General features: G+C 39.5%; 1 protein-coding gene and 1 pseudogene across 1 annotated transcript in view; one reads left to right on the top strand and one right to left on the bottom strand.

Moving 5' to 3' along the window:
- Positions 1-974: 974 nt before the first annotated feature.
- Positions 975-1,358, bottom strand: LOC145683104 (protein GVQW3 pseudogene; annotated as a pseudogene).
- Positions 1,359-11,743: 10,385 nt separating this feature from the next.
- Positions 11,744-19,004, top strand: part of LOC145684000 (activator of basal transcription 1-like) — a 38,252-nt gene continuing 30,991 nt past the window's right edge. Inside the window, exon 1 of the mRNA XM_081755786.1 lies at positions 11,744-12,029. Within this exon, the coding sequence (XP_081611912.1) occupies positions 11,807-12,029 (223 nt within the window). The 5' untranslated portion in view covers positions 11,744-11,806. The remainder of the gene's footprint in view (positions 12,030-19,004) is intronic.

The raw sequence follows: 19,004 nt of genomic DNA, 5'->3' as shown, positions 1-19,004 counted from the left end.
TGGCCAAATATGGTTGGACCATAGTTTATCATATTAGTTTCTTTTTCTTCTGGGTGTCGAATTTTCTTCTCAAATTTCAGTGCAAAGTCAAACATTCGAAAAATTTCGAATTTTGAATTTTCTTTTTTCCCTGTAGTTTCCTTCGTTGTAGAGAGACCTCCTTAAGACTTGTCAGATAGATACCTCGGATGAATACCTAATTGTTGATATCAACTGGACTGGCCCGCTGGCAGTGTTGCCAACTAGGGAAATTAAAATTGTCCCTCAATTTGGGCAAAAAATCGAAATTTTTCTTTATAAATCCCTACCTATACGAGGGGGGACCCAAAAAAACGGGAAATTTGTCATAACTTATTTATTTCTTAATATTTTTACACCAAATTTTCATCAGCTTCAAGGTATTGTCCATGGACCGCAACGCATTCCTGCAAACGATCCTTCCATTGTTCAAAACAGTTTTGAAACTCACTTATCGGGATCTTCTTTATGACCTCCAGCGATTTTTGTTTTACCTCCTCCACAGTGACAAAACGCTTTCCTTTCATGCTACATTTGAGTCTGGGGAACAAAAAGAAATCACAGGGGGCTAGATCCGGTTAGTAGGGGATGCACAATTGGTGTCATGCCGTTTTTGGTCAAAAACTGCTTTACGGAGAGGGCGGTGTGGACCAGAGCGTTGTCATGATGGAAGAACCATTCGCCTGGGCGCCAAAGATCTGTCCTTTTCTCCCGGATACTCTCCCTCAATCTTTTCAAAACCTCTAAGTAGAACCCCTGGTTAACAGTTTGACCCTGGGGAACGAACTCCGCGTGAACAACACCTCTGCAATCGATGAAACAAATGAGCATTGTCTTGATGTGTGACTTCACTTGGCGAGCTTTCTTGGGACGAGGAGAGCCACTTGTCTTCCACTGGCATGATTGCTGCTTTGAGTCGGGGTCGTAGCCATAGCACCACAATTCATTACCAGTAATCACCTTGGCAAAGAAGTCAGGGCTCTCTTTGAGCTGATTTTGAAGTTCAACACATGCTCAAGTCGATGCTCCTTTTGCTCGTCTGTGAGAAGGCGAGGGACAAATTTGGCTGCAACCCTTCTCATGTGCAAATCTTCTGATAAAATCCTCTGAATTGAACTCCACGATATTTCAGACATCTCACAGAGTTGATCAATGCTTCGGCGACGATCTTCACGAACGAGGGCATTGATTTTTTCGACGTTTTCATCAGTTCTTGCCGTTGAGGGGCGTCCTGAACGGGGTTGGTCTTCAATTGACATTTCTCCATTTTTAAAACGTGCAAACCACTCGTATACTCTGGTTTTACTTAGAGCAGCATCCTCATAAGCAGTCTTCAGCATTACTGTAGTTTCCGCGGCCGATTTCCCCAATAGGAAAAAAAATTACAGCCGCCCGTTGCTCTCGATAATCTGCCATCACGTTTTCGCCGAACTGGAAAAAGTTGTTTTACTAAGCAAACTCTCAAGAGCGAACCGATGCACTCACAGCGACACAACTCGCACACTGGCGCAGGTGGCGTGATCGTAACGGACAACTGTCCAACAATGGGTTCCCCCACTCTCCTTCCCCACTGCAGCACAATTCCCGTTTTTTTTGGGGGGGGTTCCCCCTCGTATGTCTGAGCGCAAGTGTCAACTTACATCAGTCGAACATTGGTCCTTACTGAACAAAAGCAGGTACAGATCGTTACAGTGGGGAAATTAGGAGGCGATCGAAAAATTCGTATTTAGGCTTTAACCCTTTATTTCTTTAGTTTTTCCTATTTTTCTACTTACCGTAATTTTTTTTTTCAGATTAGAAGCTTTGTTTCTTAAATATCGCCATGATACTTGTAGGATATATTAGTGGTGTACCAATGTTTATTTTACGATAGTTTGTCTGTCTGGTGGCAGTGTGTCTAGCCAAAAATAATTCCCGATTTTAAGGGAAAATCTTGGAAAATTCCCATTTGTCTTTATTATTTCCCTCTTTTTGGCCACATTCGAACAAAGGTAGCACTGTCTGAAAGCTTCGTCCTTAGCCTACGCAACGCATCATAAAAAGTTTCAATAGGATAATTAGAGGAAGTACAGTTGAGTTTCATAATAAACCATGTTCTGTAAATGGTAAGAAAATGGCGAATTTCTGAGGTAGAATAATATATATATATATATATATATATATATATATATATATATATATATATATATATATATATATATATATATATATATATATATATATATATATATATATAATTTCATGCTTACTTTGTTAGATATCACCATGATGTTTGTAGAATATATTAGTGTGGTACTAAGGCTTATTTTCAGATAACTGGTGGCAGTGTTTCGAGCTCAAAAGATAAATCCCAATTTTAGGTGAAAAATTCTTACAATTTCAAATTTCTCCCTCCATTAGTCCCCTCTTCCTAGCTACATTGGAAACAAACGTACCACAAGCTGAAAACCTCATCTTTGGCCTACAGGATTCACCATAAAATTTCCAATAGCATAATTAGGGAAGCTGTAGCCTCGGCATAGAGAATGTTATCTTTCTCTCTTTGTATGGCAGCCAGCGACTTCAGATTTTCACTGTATCTTGTCAATACACCAAAGAATTCTTTTATGTGACTTGGACCCATGTGACAGCAGTGATGCAAGCTACAAAAAGTCTTGAAATTCGTTCAAGGATTTTTTGTAAATTTTCATCCCTACATTTTCCTCAATACTTTTCCTCCCGTTGGCAACACTGAAATATAACAGAAAAAATTAGCCAAATCTCTCTTCTAAAAACAGGCCTTAACAATATCAATCGAGTAAATAGTTTTTGAGCAATAAGTCACTAACTGAAAATGTAGGAAAACGCCAAAATTGACGTGGGTCTAAAGGGTTACCTCACGGGCACTTTAGACCAGTCAAAATAATGAAAAACTGTACCTTACAGGAACAAATTGAAACAGAAACTGTGTTTCGATTTTATGGTAGTGAAAGGCAATTTAAACAAAAAAAAAAATGTGACGTGTATTTTCCCGCCATTTTGAGCCTTCATATTGGATATTGGAACTGAACACTTTACTTTGAAACATAAGATATATCTTCTCACAGAACTAACATAGGAACTTCGTTCTTGTGTCAAATTGATGGTAATAGATCATAGAAGTGAACAAAGCTGGTAAGTCCTGCAATGGTGCTGTCATATTGAAATATGGCGGCTGTTCTCCCCAAAATTACGTTATAATCAGTTTGTAACCTAAAGAAATTGGCACATAACTATGAAAACGTGATAGATACCAAAACTTAATTCGTAATAAAAGTTGTAGAGTAGAATCTGTTCTTTCCAATGATATCAAAATGGTTTCGTTATCTTAGAAACTAAGGGAGCTAGACCATTTTATGTGGCGAGAGTGTTGTGTTTTAAATCATTGAAGTTCACCTTCTCAGGCTACGTATTTTTTCGTTAAAAAATGAAAGAAATTCTTCCTGAAAAAATAAGGAGTATTATCTGAATTATTGTTATAAATGGAAAGTAATAATAATATTAGTAAAGTATATCACTGGGCCACATCCCAAGTGAGATTGCTGTTAGCTTTATTAAAAATCAAATCAAACATTCGCTGGAATGCAATACTAGCGAATAAGACTGAGTTGCACTTTGAGGTAAATTAAATAGTCCTTATCCACATTGCAGAAGTTTATCTAAATCTGTGATAGTCACATATTTCGCATGAAACGTGCTCTTGTATTGGGAGGTCTGTTTGCACACTCCTGTGCTGATGCTTGCAACTATGGTTCGTGACTTCACTTCCTCATTTGGATCTTATGGATGAAAATATGTAGAAGCGTTTGTCGGGCACTGAAATACAAAAGCAAGAGAGACTATCGCTGCAGAAGAATGTGTGACAGTTGGCCAAACAGGATAAGGTTGACGTGCATACAATTGAGGTCAATGCCGATTTTCTGCAGGTAAGGGTAATTATGGGAACATGGAAGGAAACAGACTTCATCAAGCAGAACGTCTAGACTGTGGATACAGTTCATGCAAATGGTATATATTCTGAAAGAGTTCCTAACTGCTGAAAGAACAGGTGACTGGGATCTGAACATTAGGTTCCTGAGAGAGATGCTTCAATCCCTTAAAGACATAACTTTTATGCAAAGACCATCTACATTCATTTGCAAAATATGGAAAACTTGCACAGCACAAACTCCTATGTACACTGCATGTTTCAGAAAGGATTTTACGTTGTTCAACGTTCTAGAAAATACTAAGCAGAACTACCAGTAGATCATTTCATCGAACAAGTCCTGATGAGAACCATAAAATTCAACGGAGGCATGACAAGAGGAAGAAGAATGACGACTTCTCAAGTGAATTTATGGGTGAAATCATGTGTTGAAGCTAACTGTGCCATGCAGGAGTTCACTGGGGTGAAATACAACACAAGCGAGCAACACAGTGACACTTCTCAGGCCCGAAGTCGAAGGGATGCTGAACACACAGACAAGTTGTTGGAATATCTAACTGACAGAATTCCATTTCAAGCGGATTCCTCGTTGCGCAGCATAATATCAGTTGTGCGTGCATCTGAGTATGTAAATGTTGATCGAGACGAAGAAGTAGGAGAAAGCATACTTCATTCTATGATTGGTAAGAACGTGCAATCTTACACCTTTAAACGAAGTGAACGGGCCGTGACAATGGCAATGAAAAATTATAAAGCTTAATAAAGAAGTTGTGCAGATCGATCCCTGTCTCTTGTTTCAACGACTCGCAGTAGTTGCAACTAATAAAAAATACCAACAGAAGAGGTCTTAAAACATGAACTGTGCAGCCATCCAGCAGCAGTCTGATTCGTTCCTCCTTCCATGTCAGTCGAATAAATCAGTTTCTGCGGGTGCCTTGTGGATTGCTGCTGAAGAAACACAGCAAGCCAAACCTCTCAGCAACGTTTACATTTTGGATGGAATGCTCTGTTACATCATGTACCATGGATTCAAGGCATTACGTTTTTGGGCATTTGCAGGAATTATGCGGTGCACATACAACATCAGTGCAATATTCTTGATGGATATTCTGATGGTGCATCTGTAAAAGATGTAAGAATGACAGGCCTAATGTCCTAATATCCCTTAACAGCAACCTCATCATAAAGAAAAGAACACTTCTTAGCAAACAAAGTGAACAAACAACGGTTCACCCATATACTCAGTTCTCACCTAGAAGGAATATAAGTGTGTACATGAAAAAGGAGATGCAGATTTATCAATTGCACATATTGCAGTGGAAGTTGCTTGTGAGAAGGATGTTGCTGTTGATGATGATACCGATGTACTGATTCTTCTTCGTCACCACACATATGCTGCCTGTAAGAATATTTTTTTTAAATCCCAGAATAAGAAAGGGAACGCGCAGTTCACATCAGTGACATGTTCAAGCAATCCAAAGCAACTTGGGAGTCAATATCATTCACAATTTTCTGTTTGTATATGCCTTTCAAGGTTGTGACTCTACGTCTCAGTTTTAAGGCGTGAGCAAACGGAAAAGTCTGAAAATGCTAATGAAAGGACAAATTTATGCAAATGTGCAGACGTTTCTAATGATCCGTCAGTAACTACCAAAGATGTTGTAGCAGCAGGTGAGAAACCAACATCTGGAATATACAACGGTTCAGGATCAGACACTCTTTATGTGCTCCGATTTAAACCTTTAGGCGAAAAAGTTGTAAGAAATATTTTTCAATTAAGCCACAGTCCCTTCCATCAACGTCAGCAGCAGCCACGTTCCATAGTGTGAGAGCTTACTACCAAGCTCAAGTGTGGAGGGGGAATGCTGCTACCAACAGAATGAGATCGGAACACATACAACAACGACTCAGTTGCAGCAGTTAAGAATACTCCAATGGAATATCTAACAATTTCATGGCAAGGAGGTCTTTTAAACGCAACTATGCCGCTTCTTTACTCCGGCTATCATACTGCTACAAGAGACTTGCCTTGAAGACAACTTAATGATTCCTGGATATCAAGTTTATCACCGTCCTCGGGACGACCGCTATGGTGGGATCGCCTTGGGTATCCGCACCTCATTACCGGCTCGTGTCATCTAAACACTTCCACCAGCCTGCTCAACAAAAATACAAGTTCTCGGACTGCTTTGTTCTGGACTCACTTTTATCAACATCTACGTCCCACCAGACAGCCCTCCTACAACTAATTACTGGCAACAATTATTAACTTCAATCCAAGGCCCCTGTGTCATTGGGGGACATCCGAACTGTAAAAGTGTAAAATGGGGCAATCGTTATACCAATGTAGCTGCCCGGAACCTTTTTGCTGCAATGGACCATACAACTCACCTCATCGCAAATGATTGGACTGCTACTAGCTTCCCGAACCTCAATGGTCATCCCAGTGCACTTGACATCACCATCCTCAGTTCTGCTCTGTATGCAAATCATACCCTAACAGCACAATTACATAGCAGGCATATGCCTATCGTGTTCCCTCAGGTCCACGAATGTGTCCAGTATGTGCCTTTGTATACTTCTGAGAAAGAAATCACATGGATGGCAAGTGATAGCCACAGTCTATGTCCACCCCTAGGTACATGCCTGACATGTACCTCGGGAACGTGCCTACTATGTTCTAGGTATGTTCCCCATGCCGTAAGCGTCAATGAACCACAATATTACTCCCCAAAATATGTTAAATCGCCTATATGCGAAATGTGTTTACGTTAAAGTGACTCTAAACAACACTTTAAACAAGTAAAAACAATTAGGGCTACCCTCGGCTCGGCTACCACCTATCTTTGGATTACTAGCCGTGTGCGCTTCCGACTTGGTCACAGAGACGATGAAGAGAACGTCGCTCGTAGAGGGATAAATTATTAAGGTATTTTGCATTTGCCTAATCAGAGTGCTCCTTTAACCGCATATACTCGACTATAACCGTTTGGGATCAAATAAAATCTGCTCGCCATGTAATTTTATAACAAATTGACAAGAATCTATTTACTTTATTTCATGGTTCTTCCATATTCACTTTCAAATGATCGGCGAGAGTTGCCATCTAATAAAGTTGATGCGTTTATTGCTTCTAGTACACAATCGCTTAGAAAAAAAGCAACAAATGCATCAAGTGTGGGAGATGAATTTAGAACACCTAAATGGCGAATGCCTAGCACATCTTGTGCTGTTAGGGTATCTGAAAGAATATGTACCTAAAGGAAGTACCTAGAACATGACAGATATGTGTCCCAAGTGACAACATTAAAACAAATGGCTGTTGAAATGCGAAACTGAGCCAGGTATATAAATGCTATATTTGTGGTACATAGTTGCAAATATCAATTAGGTGTAACAAGTACCTAAAAATGTAGGTAGCGGAAGTACATACTTAGGACATGAATATATTCTGTGCCAAGTGTCGGGTACCTAAAAAGTAGCTGGGACACCTAAATGGCACATGCCTAGCACATCTTGTGCTGTTAGGGTAGTTGGAGTGTCTATGGATATACAGGTGGCAGCGATCATTTTTCTATCTTAACTACACTTGAAGGAGTTATTTTTTCGAGAACGCCCAAGGCTAACCTCTCGCCATCTGCCCCAACCGTTTCTCGCATTCCTCAATCATACAATCGTATAACATACCAGAGTGCGACCGACGAATTTTTCCGGTATTTTTCTTCACAAGTCACTCCCGTCAATACCTCTCATGTCATACATATTATAGAAGCAGCATCCTCAGAAGCCTCCACATCTCCTTCTCAAATTCCTGGCCAGACTCGAATTCAAGCATCCCGTTTCCATTTTCCTTGATGGAACAGGCGTTGCCAGCAACTCTTCAATGATAGTAAACAGAAGCAAAAGGCATTTTTTCAAGAGAAAAGTCAACAAACGTATGTACTCTATCGCCAGTTCCAGGCGATGTATAAACGATACATCCAGCAATGTCGCAAACAACACTGGCAACAATTTTGTGCCACGCTCCACCCACAGGCTACTTCGTCTTCTATCTGGACATTTATACGGAACCAAATTACAGAGTCTCCTCCACGAGCATTACCCACTGAAAGTCTCCCACCTTGGATTGACGAATTTCATCGCCTTAAACATTGAATGACAGACGAACCATCCAAACTCTTCTCGATCCGGAGAGTGTTTCAACAACCTACAAGAATATCACCTTTCAAGAACAACCTAGTGTTAACTGCTCTGTAATCCACAGCTCCTGGAAGAGATCAGATTAGATATCAACACCTGTAGGAGCTATCTGCATATGGTCGATCCATACTTCTTCAAATCTATTCTCAGATATGAAGGACAGGACCCATTCCACCTTCATGGAAAGATTTAGTGGTAGTCCCTATAAATAAACCACACAGACCTATCGGGTTGGCTCAGAGCTATCGTCCGATTACTCTTATTTCATGCCTAGCGAAAGTTTTTGAGATCATTCTCTCTAAATTGAACTGGCACTTGGAATATTTTTCAATCTTCCCACCTACATTAACTGGTTACCGAAAGGGCATGTCATCTTTGGACTCGGTTGCTGCTCTTCTTCTCGATATCTGGAACACATTTCAAAATGTCAGTATTTGATTGCTGTTAAACTGGATCTGTAACATGCATATGACTCCATCATTCTCGATCACCTCATCACTCATATGACACAACCCCAAATTCCTACACCTTTTCTCCTCTATACTAATAATTTGTTGGTACAGCGTCGCATCTGTATCAAATACAACAATAGATATTCTTCTTACCGTTCTACATCCTTGGTAATTCCTCAAGGCTCTAGTCTGTCCACCACTGTTTAACATATACATACTCTCTCTCCATGAACGACTTAGAAAACTGGTTCGCATTCAACAATACTGTGATGACATGCTGTTATACGTCAAAACTTCTAACATAATGGAAGGGCTGCGCATTTTGCACGACGCTCTCCTAGAACTTCATTCCTGGACCTCTGAAAACGATATGTCAGTTAACTGGGCGAAATCTTCTTGCACTCACTTCACCCAAAAACGTTTTCAACCTCCCATCTATCTCATGGTAAATAGCATCCCTTTACCAGATACACCTACTTTACAATATTTTGGTTTTCATCTCAACTATAAACTAAATTGGAACCATCAACTCAAAACAATAGCACTTAAACCCCAACCTTATTTCAAGTTGCTGTCCTGCATCAGCCACAAGGGTTCGGGAACAGATATATCCTCCCTGCAACAAGTCAGTACTTAATGTATGGATGTAAAACTTCACTTTGGCGGAATATTACTCTACTACCCAAACGGATCAGCGAACATCACGTCCGTCTTCAAGCCACAACACAGCGAATTGTATTCCGACAATCAAATATGGCACTTTCCTCAGCACTTTTAGAAGAAGCTGGAATAATTCCTTTCCCAATGAAAACATTTTGTGGCTAAAAAATTCCTCCTTCAACGCATATGCTGCGCCTGCTCCCTATCATTACCGAAATTACAATTCCTATACAATAGCAACCTCCATACCCGACGCCCATATTATAAACAGCTACCTTGGATTTATCGAGCATTCGTTAGTATTCATAACTGGCTCAATCAATTGCATCTAGGACCAAAACTACCATGTTATACTGCACAATATGTAACTCTTCTACATTCTCCCACACTTGAGCAACCGGTGGTCTCTTTCAGACGTCTTTGCTCCAATCAGCCTCAGATAGTGCGCCATCTCTGGGAACACCACATTCAATCTTATCACTCAAATACCATTTTAAAATACACGGATACTTCTAATCAGCATACCGAACATGGATCTGTGGTTGGAGCAGGAAACTATATACCAGCGCTTAATTACGCAGGGACTCACAGACTTTCACCGAATACATCAATTTATTTAGCAGAAACTTGGGCAATTCGCACGGCATTGAAAGTCGCCCTACAACGGAAACTACCTATCGTAGACATTTGTAGTGATAGCCTTAGTGCGTTACAAGGAATATGTAGAACCCCGTGGACATCTGCCAATACATGGTTACATATTAATATTCGTCAACAGCTATGAATATTAAACAATAATCATCAAGTAGTTACGTTAATTCACACGCCATCCCACTGTGAAATCCCCGAGAAAGAAGTCAGTGATATCCTGAGATGATATGTAAAACTACATGGCACACCGACTGATCTCCAGCTTCCAGCATCTTTCTCCAAGATGCTGCTACAGAAACAGCAAACCGAATGGCAAACCTACCAACAACAACAACGATCAGGACTAGGTATTTATTACTGGCAAATAGAACAGATTCCCACCACGAGCAAATGGGAGGCCCCTCATAATTAGACAAGAAAACATCATTGTTTATATTCTCGCCTTCGTCTTCATATTGCTCAAGCTCCCATCCAGCAATATCAACAGCAGCAGCGCCCGTCTCGTTTGTGTTATTGCGGAGAAAATGAAGGTTCTATTGACCACTTGACCTTTCAGTGCTCTCTAACGCCTGGTTACCATCCCATACTATGTTTATTTCACTAACCCCGTAACAGTGTCTTTCTTACTAGCTAACAAAAACCACCTCGTTCTTTATCATCTGCTACAATATTACATAGTGAAAAACTACGACTTGTAATGGTGTCAAAATTAACAACAGTGCAATGCTCTTGTTATTCATAGCAGCTTGTAGTATATAGTGTCATCGACATACAGATGGTGATCAGAAAAATGGAGACACCTGAACGAAATTGCAACTTACCAGATTAATATGGTGTCGGGCCACCTTTCGCCTTCAGAACAGCCTTGATGCGACGTGGGATGGAGGCATAGAGGTCGTGAATGGTAGCAAGTGGAATTTTACACCATTCTTCGTGCAGGGCATCGGCCAGTTCTGTGAGAGAAGATGAGAAGATGGAGGTGGAAATCGTCGCCGGAGTCGTGTTTCCAAGACGGACCACAGATGTTCAATTATGTTGAGATCTGGGGATTGGGCGGGCCAGGAGAGGTGTTGAACTTCATCCCGATGTTCCTCAAACCACGCTCCAATAACGCCAGCTGTGTGAATGGGTGCATTATCATCCTGGAAGATGGCGTCATTGTCCGGGAACAACATCCGGACCATAGGATGCAAGTGGTCTCCTAAAATTGCGACATAATCGTTGGTAGTGATTCGTCCGCTAAGTGTGACCACAGGACCCAATGAAAACCATTATATGGCGGCAAACAGCACCACCGAGCCGCCGCCATGTTTCACAGTTGGGCGGAGACACTGCAGATCATAAGCTTCTTTGGGCGTTCTCTACACATAAACACGGCCTGTGGTTGGGAATAGGGTGAAGGATGACTCATCCGACTATATCACACGTTTCCAGTTCTCAACGGTCCAAGTTGCATGGTCGCGGCACCATTTGCGGCTTGCGAAAGCGTTATGGTCCCTGATGAGCGGTTTGGCCCGTGCAACACGACTCCGTAAGTTCATGTCATGTAATTCGCGGCAGACTGTGATTGTCGAAACAGGGTGGGGGAGGTGCTGATTGAGTTGCCAACTACATGTGTTTCCATTTTTCTGATCACCGGATGAAGTGATTGCTTCGATTGTGTTTACTTATTTCGTTCCTGGATTCACCTGGACCATTCATCTCTTTAGATCCCCATTTTCCCGACTGGGTTGCTCAATTGATGACTTCCTGGAGCATCAAAAATCTTGAGAGAGATAGAGAGAGAGAGCAAACGAAGAACAACAAGAAGAAGAAATTTCTATATGAGTCTGGTACTATTGGGTACTATCTTCATTTTTTCGATTTTATTTTGTTTAAAATGTCTGCGCCTGATTTGATAGAAGGCATGACTGATAGTGAGGAAAGTCATGAAAATGAATTTAATGATCCAACAACTGACACAAAAGAAATTAAGAAAGTTAAAAGAAAAAAGCCTGGAATAATATATATAGCATCAATTCCTCCATTCATGAATGTAACAAAAATGAGGGAGATACTGGGTCAGTTTGGAGAGATTGGAAGAGTCTTCTTGCAACCAGACAGTAAGACATTACAGTGTTCCTTAATTTTATTTAGTAATAACTTAGCTTTTGATTAAAATTGGTGTTTCTGTGCTGTAACGATTTTCTTACTGCTAGAGGAATAATCTATTTCAAGGTTTGACAGTCACGTTGAGCATTACTCGAGCAGACGGTTCTACCAAATTTTGACACGTTTCTTACACTTTCAGGTTAGGTTATGAAGATTTGCATTACTACTTGCAGATTGACTTCAGGAAAACTAACTGTATCTATAGTATAGACGTATGGCATAAAAGCTAGTGCATAAAACACGAATCAGCATGTGTTAGGTGGCCACTGAAAAGCAGAAATTCTGTCTAATCGAGTCAGAGCAGGGTTGCTCGAGGGAGTGCGTCCGTAAGGAGCAGGGGCGTCAACAGCGGAGGTATATGCATTAACGAGAATAGTGGAAGAGCACACTTACACATACAATACCTTCGCTATCACTCAAAATTGTTACGGTAATTCTTAAGAACAGCTACTTCTCATCTCCGGTGCACGACTTAATTCACACTCTTCACGAAAAGTAGTTCACATCGTATGTTACCTATATATTTTCTCTTTGGTAGAACCGTCTGTTCGAGTGGACCATCAGGTTGTTCCTCCAAAGCTTCTAAAGAATGTCAGTTTTATGATACATATGCATTCGTCATAAAGGGAGCCGCAGTGGCTCAGAAGTAGAGCGCTCATTTATGTGTGGTGTCCCTGGTTCGATCCAGGTTGCAGGGAGGTTTTGTGGTAAACATCATTTTTCTCAGTGTTCTTCCACTTTATTCTACGATTTCTTTTATTATTATGATTAGTGCCTTCCGTAGGATTCGAATATAATAGTGGGACGTTAAAAGAAAAACGTGCCTTAAGACCTCAATGCCCATGAATCAGCTTGCATGTACATTTGTAATAATATTTTAAGTGATTTTTGAAAATATAAGTTGCTTCAAATGATCCCATAACTTTTATTTTTCTGGTGCATTAGTGCTGGATCACCGGACCAATTTGAAAATTGAGAAAAAAGTATCAAAATGTACAGCATTGGGTTATATTTGGTTCGATTAGATTACATTACATTACGTTAGGGGCATAAAAACTACAGTGCAAAAAGTATGAACTAACCTCTGATAGGTGGCCACTAAAAGCATGAACGCTGAACGTCAGGCAGGGCGAAGCAGGTGGGCAAATGGACTGGCGCGTCAGAGACGGTGGATATGCACAACACGAGGGTAGTGAAAGCATATGAATTTGGCAATCATACAAGTTATAATAGCACTTGTCATGGTTTCGTACTAGTAATGCTTCAGTTTTAAACATAAAATATATCTTCAGTACACTGTGCAGGAATACATCATCGTTGAGTTCATCAATACATCACTACAAGAGTTCATCAATATATCTTTAAATCTGACGAATTTCTAGAAGGAAATCGTGTACAACAGTTTCTTAACTGTTGCTTGTTATTTTTGAATAGTTCTATATAACTCATACATGATAGTCACACTCTTGACATACACGCGCCAGTTCCACACTGCCTTTTGCGCCACTGTATTATAACAAGTGTATCTCTCCGCGAAATAGTCTGTCGGCCTCCACATACAGTGCCGCGTACATAAAAAACAACCACTTTCTAAACTTTTACTATTCCCCCTACCTGACTTTCCCTCATTCTTCCTCACCAACTTAAATAAATTATTCAATTGACCCGGTAAATTTCCTAAGATTGGTCCGGTGATACAGTACTTTTTCGAACCTAATGGATAATATTTCGTGCTATCCTATTGGATCATGATTGTATTATTGAAATAGAAACTTCTCTTCGCAGGAAATACACTCTGTCTTAGATAGTATTTCTTAAAGAAAGAGTTGCACTAAAGAGTACAGGTTCTCTGCAGGAAGGCTAAGTATAAAAGAAACTAACTTTAAAATACAGAACAACTTGTGCTAGGTGGTTACTAAAACGTACAATGCTGTCTCACCAAGGTTTAACGTAACTGCGGCAAATGGAATATTTGTTATTTTCAGGCTTTCTTTGCACTCTCTACTAGAGACATATTTATCTGGCTTTTCCTTTTTCCAGGGCTCATAGCGAGTCACTTTTTTAACTAAAAGTTACTTTTTTTCAAGTTGGTCACTAAAAGTTTCTTTTTTTCAAATTTGTCACTAAAAGTTACTTTTTGGGGAGGTAAAGTGACTTTTTCGTGTGATTTATGTTTTACATTCGCAGTTTTCTAAGAAAAATATAAAAATAAATGGAAAAAGACAGAAACTATTCTGAAAGCTGCAGTACTTGCTGCCACATGTAAAACAGTCAGCTTTATTCTCATTTCAGCTTGTATTCTTTCTAAAACACAGTGGATGGTTGGTGGACGCTTAAGCTCTCAATGTGGGGTTGAGAACCCTTCTGTGTCTATTCTTTCTTCTATCATAATAGTCTTTTAGTTTTCTCTCGTAATGGTTAACGCTCTGCTCAGCGTAGTGTGTTTGTGTGGTTCATCATGTTCGGTTAGTGTTACGCTTTTTGTATGTCCTTAAGGGTAGGTGATGTATTTGAATATTTCATAGTTTTGAGAACTCTCAATGGTAAGTTAAATATAATGTCTGGGATGAAGAAATCGATTCGATTCATCATGTTCGATTTTTCAACTCATGTAGCTCAACATACTCCAAACTTTCTGCAATCATTTGAATGTCATCATCGTTGTCTTTTGTTGTTATCATCTGGTAATTTCTTCCGTCAATCTCTTTGTCCAATCTGTCAATTATCATTTTCATTTCGACCCTTATTGTTTAAATTCCGTTAGTCATATTAATTGTTTAGTTTCATCATTCCATTTGATATCTTCTTCACTCCTTTGGTGAAATCTATTTGTAATTGTGCTATTTGTTTTACCAACAACATGATCGTATCAATCGATAACATCTCTCGGGTATCTGTGGTCCTTCTTACTCCAGTTTCATTCATGTGGGCACACAACATTCCACCTTTACCTCTTTTTATTAACAGTATCTGTTAAAGGTTTATGACAGTTGGCAATATTCACTTTAATATTCTTCTCGGTTTCTAGCATCATTATTTATTTATCAATTACACTAATAACCCGTTAGGATTTCCTTTATTACTATAACGTTGTTTACCACTTCAAGCAATTTACTCTTTTTGTTGCTTTTCAGAGCTATAGTGTTTCTCTTTCACATATCCAGAAATGACAGTCACCAACTTGTAGTAATCCTTTGCGTTCAGGGAATATTTAAAGGGTCATTCCATGTCAATTCGACCAAAATTTGGGGGAAATTTAACCCACTATCGCAGATTTGGTTAAGATTTGGTAGAGTTATAAAACTTCTTATGCTATTGCAAGTATGTAAATTTTATTGCACTAGCATCAGCGGTTCAGAAGTTACTGCATTTCGAAAATGAGCAGAAAATCCATTTCTAACAGTCGCGAAAATCCATCTTGTAAAAACACTAATAAAAATAATATTTCGGTTCCTATTTATGACAGAAACATGATTCTTTTTTTTTTTTTTTTTTTTTTTTTTATTCAGATTGTCTTTAAGTTGTATACCATTAGGAAATAAAAACTTTCCGTAGAGCTGATAGGAAATTTATAAAGTCATTTGAAAGGTAACATATTGAGAAAAAAACTATAATGCCATTTTGTAAACTTCAAACCTTTATTTCTCAAAATTCCTATCATGGATTTCAATGAATTTGTTTTTGTTTGAAAGCTTATTACATCTAGTTTCACATATACAAAAATTGTGATGGTCCATCCAAGCACTGAGGAGCTATCCCAGTTAGGGTTGCCTATCACAGTGTTAGACGTATCTGTGCCACATTTTGCAGTAAGCTTATTACATCAATTTTCACTACATAAAAATTGTGATGGGCCATCGAAACACTGAGGAAATAATCCGAGTAAGTGTTGCCAACATATTGAGAAATACTTTTTCCAGTAACTTCCATACGATTTAGCATATCCTCCTCCCCACCCCAATTGGTATAAACACTTCGGTATCCTGGAAATATGCCTGTGAGCATTACACTCGTCCCAAGCAACCCATTTATCAGGGTTGCCTGTCAGCGTTAGATGTGTCTGTGCCCACACTTTGCATTATTACCTGCGTCATTACAAATATACCAAATCGTGTGGACCAAGAGAGAGGACCTCCAAGAGAGATCATAGTAGGAGGCGCACGTAGATAACACATAAGTGCACATGTGGATTCTTAATAAAATGATCAAAGCAGTACAGAAGACTACATAACGCACAGGTAACAAAAGAACAATTGTCACATGTCAACACCTCACACTCTGTAATGTCCGTGTGGAAAGCCACATCGATTAACTTTTGAAAAATTGCACAGTTTCACTGTTGTCATAACCAGTTTTCTGCCTTGCCTAACGAAGCATTGGTCGATAGATATCTGCCGAGAACTGATTGTAGATGAGCGAAAGCAATTCACAAAGTAAAATGTTCTTTCGTCAATCTTCCCGCTCACACTTGCGTCCATTACTACATTAGGAGGGCATCTTTCTTCCACGTCCCGTGCAACACGGGGACCGAATTTACATTGGATTCGTGAAAGCATATATACATTTTGTCAGTTAGATGTCCATTCAACGAAATTGCAACATGAATAGTGTAGCTGTGTGCTGCATTATGCATCGACTGCAACTTAGGGATAGTTTTTTCTCCCTTTTTCGACAATATACGGTCTGACGATAGTTCGTAGTTGAGTTGGCTTTGATCACAGTTCGACACAAATTCCGTTGAGATGGATTTTGTTCTGATATGCTCGTTTACTCGTGACTCGTCATGTTCTTTCCGTGATTTTTGTCTTCAGTTTTGGGTATCGTTGCAGGAGTTTTATATATATGACAATTGTGTTGACATTTTGACTGCCTACCATTTTGTACAGGATGAGCATAGAGACTCGGGACCCGCTTCATCTTGTTTCTTTTCACAATACCTTTCAAACGATATACTACTTGGCGCCACTTACTATTTGAAAATTGTTAGGTGGGCCATGTCTGGGACCCTGGGACACAATATTTTCATTCAAACTATGTATCTTTATCAATAATGGGATGCGTGTTTGCCCATTTTTCCATCCAGCAACCTTTTCCGCAAAAATGGCACGGAGTTAGACTTTGTAGACACCCTCAAGTTATGGCACGTATTCTACTTTGCCCTACTCTTGCGGACATTTACAGCATCTTGCAGAAAAACGGACATCACTGTTTGCTTCCGGGGTGCTAACAATACACACGCTTTCCTTTTTGTGCGTATTCACCCGTTCGAGCCCAAGTACTTTCCTTGTTAGATGACGGTAGCTTAGGTGGTTCTCCACAGTCAGTTTACAAAGACTCTAATAGAAAAATAAAAAAAACTTGGTCTTGAAGTTAACTCGTCTAAATGCTTTTTTTTTTTTTTTTTCTTCACGTCAAGGAACCCAAGCAAAGAAGTTGAATCCCAGTTTCAGGAATTGCTACCTGAGATACGAACGGTACTTAAAAATGAATTATTTCTCTTGGGATCACCCCTCCTTGAGGACTTTTGATGAGCATTTAAATAGATTAAAAATAGTAACTCAGCGTCTGAAGACTTTAGCAGTGCATATCGCCTTTTCTCTACTTAAGAATTGCCAGGGAATACCGAAACTGATCTATTTTTTACGCACCATTCGCAGATAGTCCATGCCTTCTAAGGTACTTCGGCATGATAATTGCTTGAAATATGCACTACAGTCAATCATCAATTATTATTTGAATGAAAATTAATGAACTCAAATAAGCTTACCAATTCCCGTAGGATTTTTAAGTGTAAGAAAAGTTTCAGATTTAAGCCTTCCAGCTTTCCTGCCCTCATGTTTGGAGTAAAGCCTCTTATTTGCAACTCACCAACTCGGATTTACGACGGAAAAAAGGAAACGAAGTAAATATGTCTCCAACATACTGAACATTCCAGTTGACAAAGTAAAAATTCATCACCTGACGGAGGGATTGGATATATATATATGGAATGATATATATATACAATAATGAGACTCCCGTTGTGTTGAACTTACAACAGAACTGGGATAAAATTGTATTAACGACAATAATTGATAAAGAATTGGTTCCTGAAAATACATCTGATATAGCCCGTTTAAAATCCTTACAAAGAAAAGAATCTGGTGCTTGGCTACTGGCTACACCGTCAAAAAACATTGAAACTTTCTTGGACAATAACACATTTTAAATTTGTGTCGCTCTACGTCTCGGTTTAAATATCTGTTACAGTTTCAAATGTACATGTCAAGAACAGGTTGATGAAAAAGATTTACATGCGCTAAGCTGTTATAGAAGTGGAGATCGAATTTCTCGTCATTGAGAGCTAAATAGTATAATAAGACTAGCTCTTGTCAGCATTGATGTCCCAAATATTTTAGAACCATCTGGAATGTCCAGATATGATGGGAAACTACCAGATGGAGTGACATTAACCCCTTGGAAAATGGGGCAACGACTGGTATGGGACATCACATGTGTAGACACACTCGCACCTTCCCATTTAGCTTCATCATGTAAAGAGGCAGAAAATGCTGCTGAGACAGCCTGTAAGCGAAAACACACGAAATATTCCAAATTATGCTCATTGCCTTTGTTACTGAAATCGTGGGAGTTTTCAGCCAGGAAGCTAGGGAATTCCTAAAGGAAATCGGATCGAAATTAACCCTTAGGAGCTCTTGGCTTTTTGGGCTATTTTTAAGACTTTCAGTCAAGCAGCTACTGCATCGTCACTATTTATCCTAGGATCATGGTTCATACCTCATTCTCTTCTGAATAGAGCTGGCTTTCAAATGGTACCACTTGCATTCTCATACCATATACCAGAAGCGGGAAAAAATGTCAAAGTGAAAATTTCGGAGGGAAAAATTTTTTTCTCGAACTTTGGCCCCCCCTGTGTGATCGTAGCC

The sequence above is a fragment of the Thermobia domestica genome, chromosome 4 (assembly GCF_964235325.1).
Source record: "Thermobia domestica chromosome 4, izTheDome1.hap1.1, whole genome shotgun sequence".
Taxonomy (NCBI): Eukaryota; Metazoa; Arthropoda; class Insecta; order Zygentoma; family Lepismatidae; genus Thermobia; species Thermobia domestica.
The sequence above is the reverse complement of the archived record's forward strand: the minus strand, read 5'-3'. Positions and strand labels throughout refer to the sequence as shown.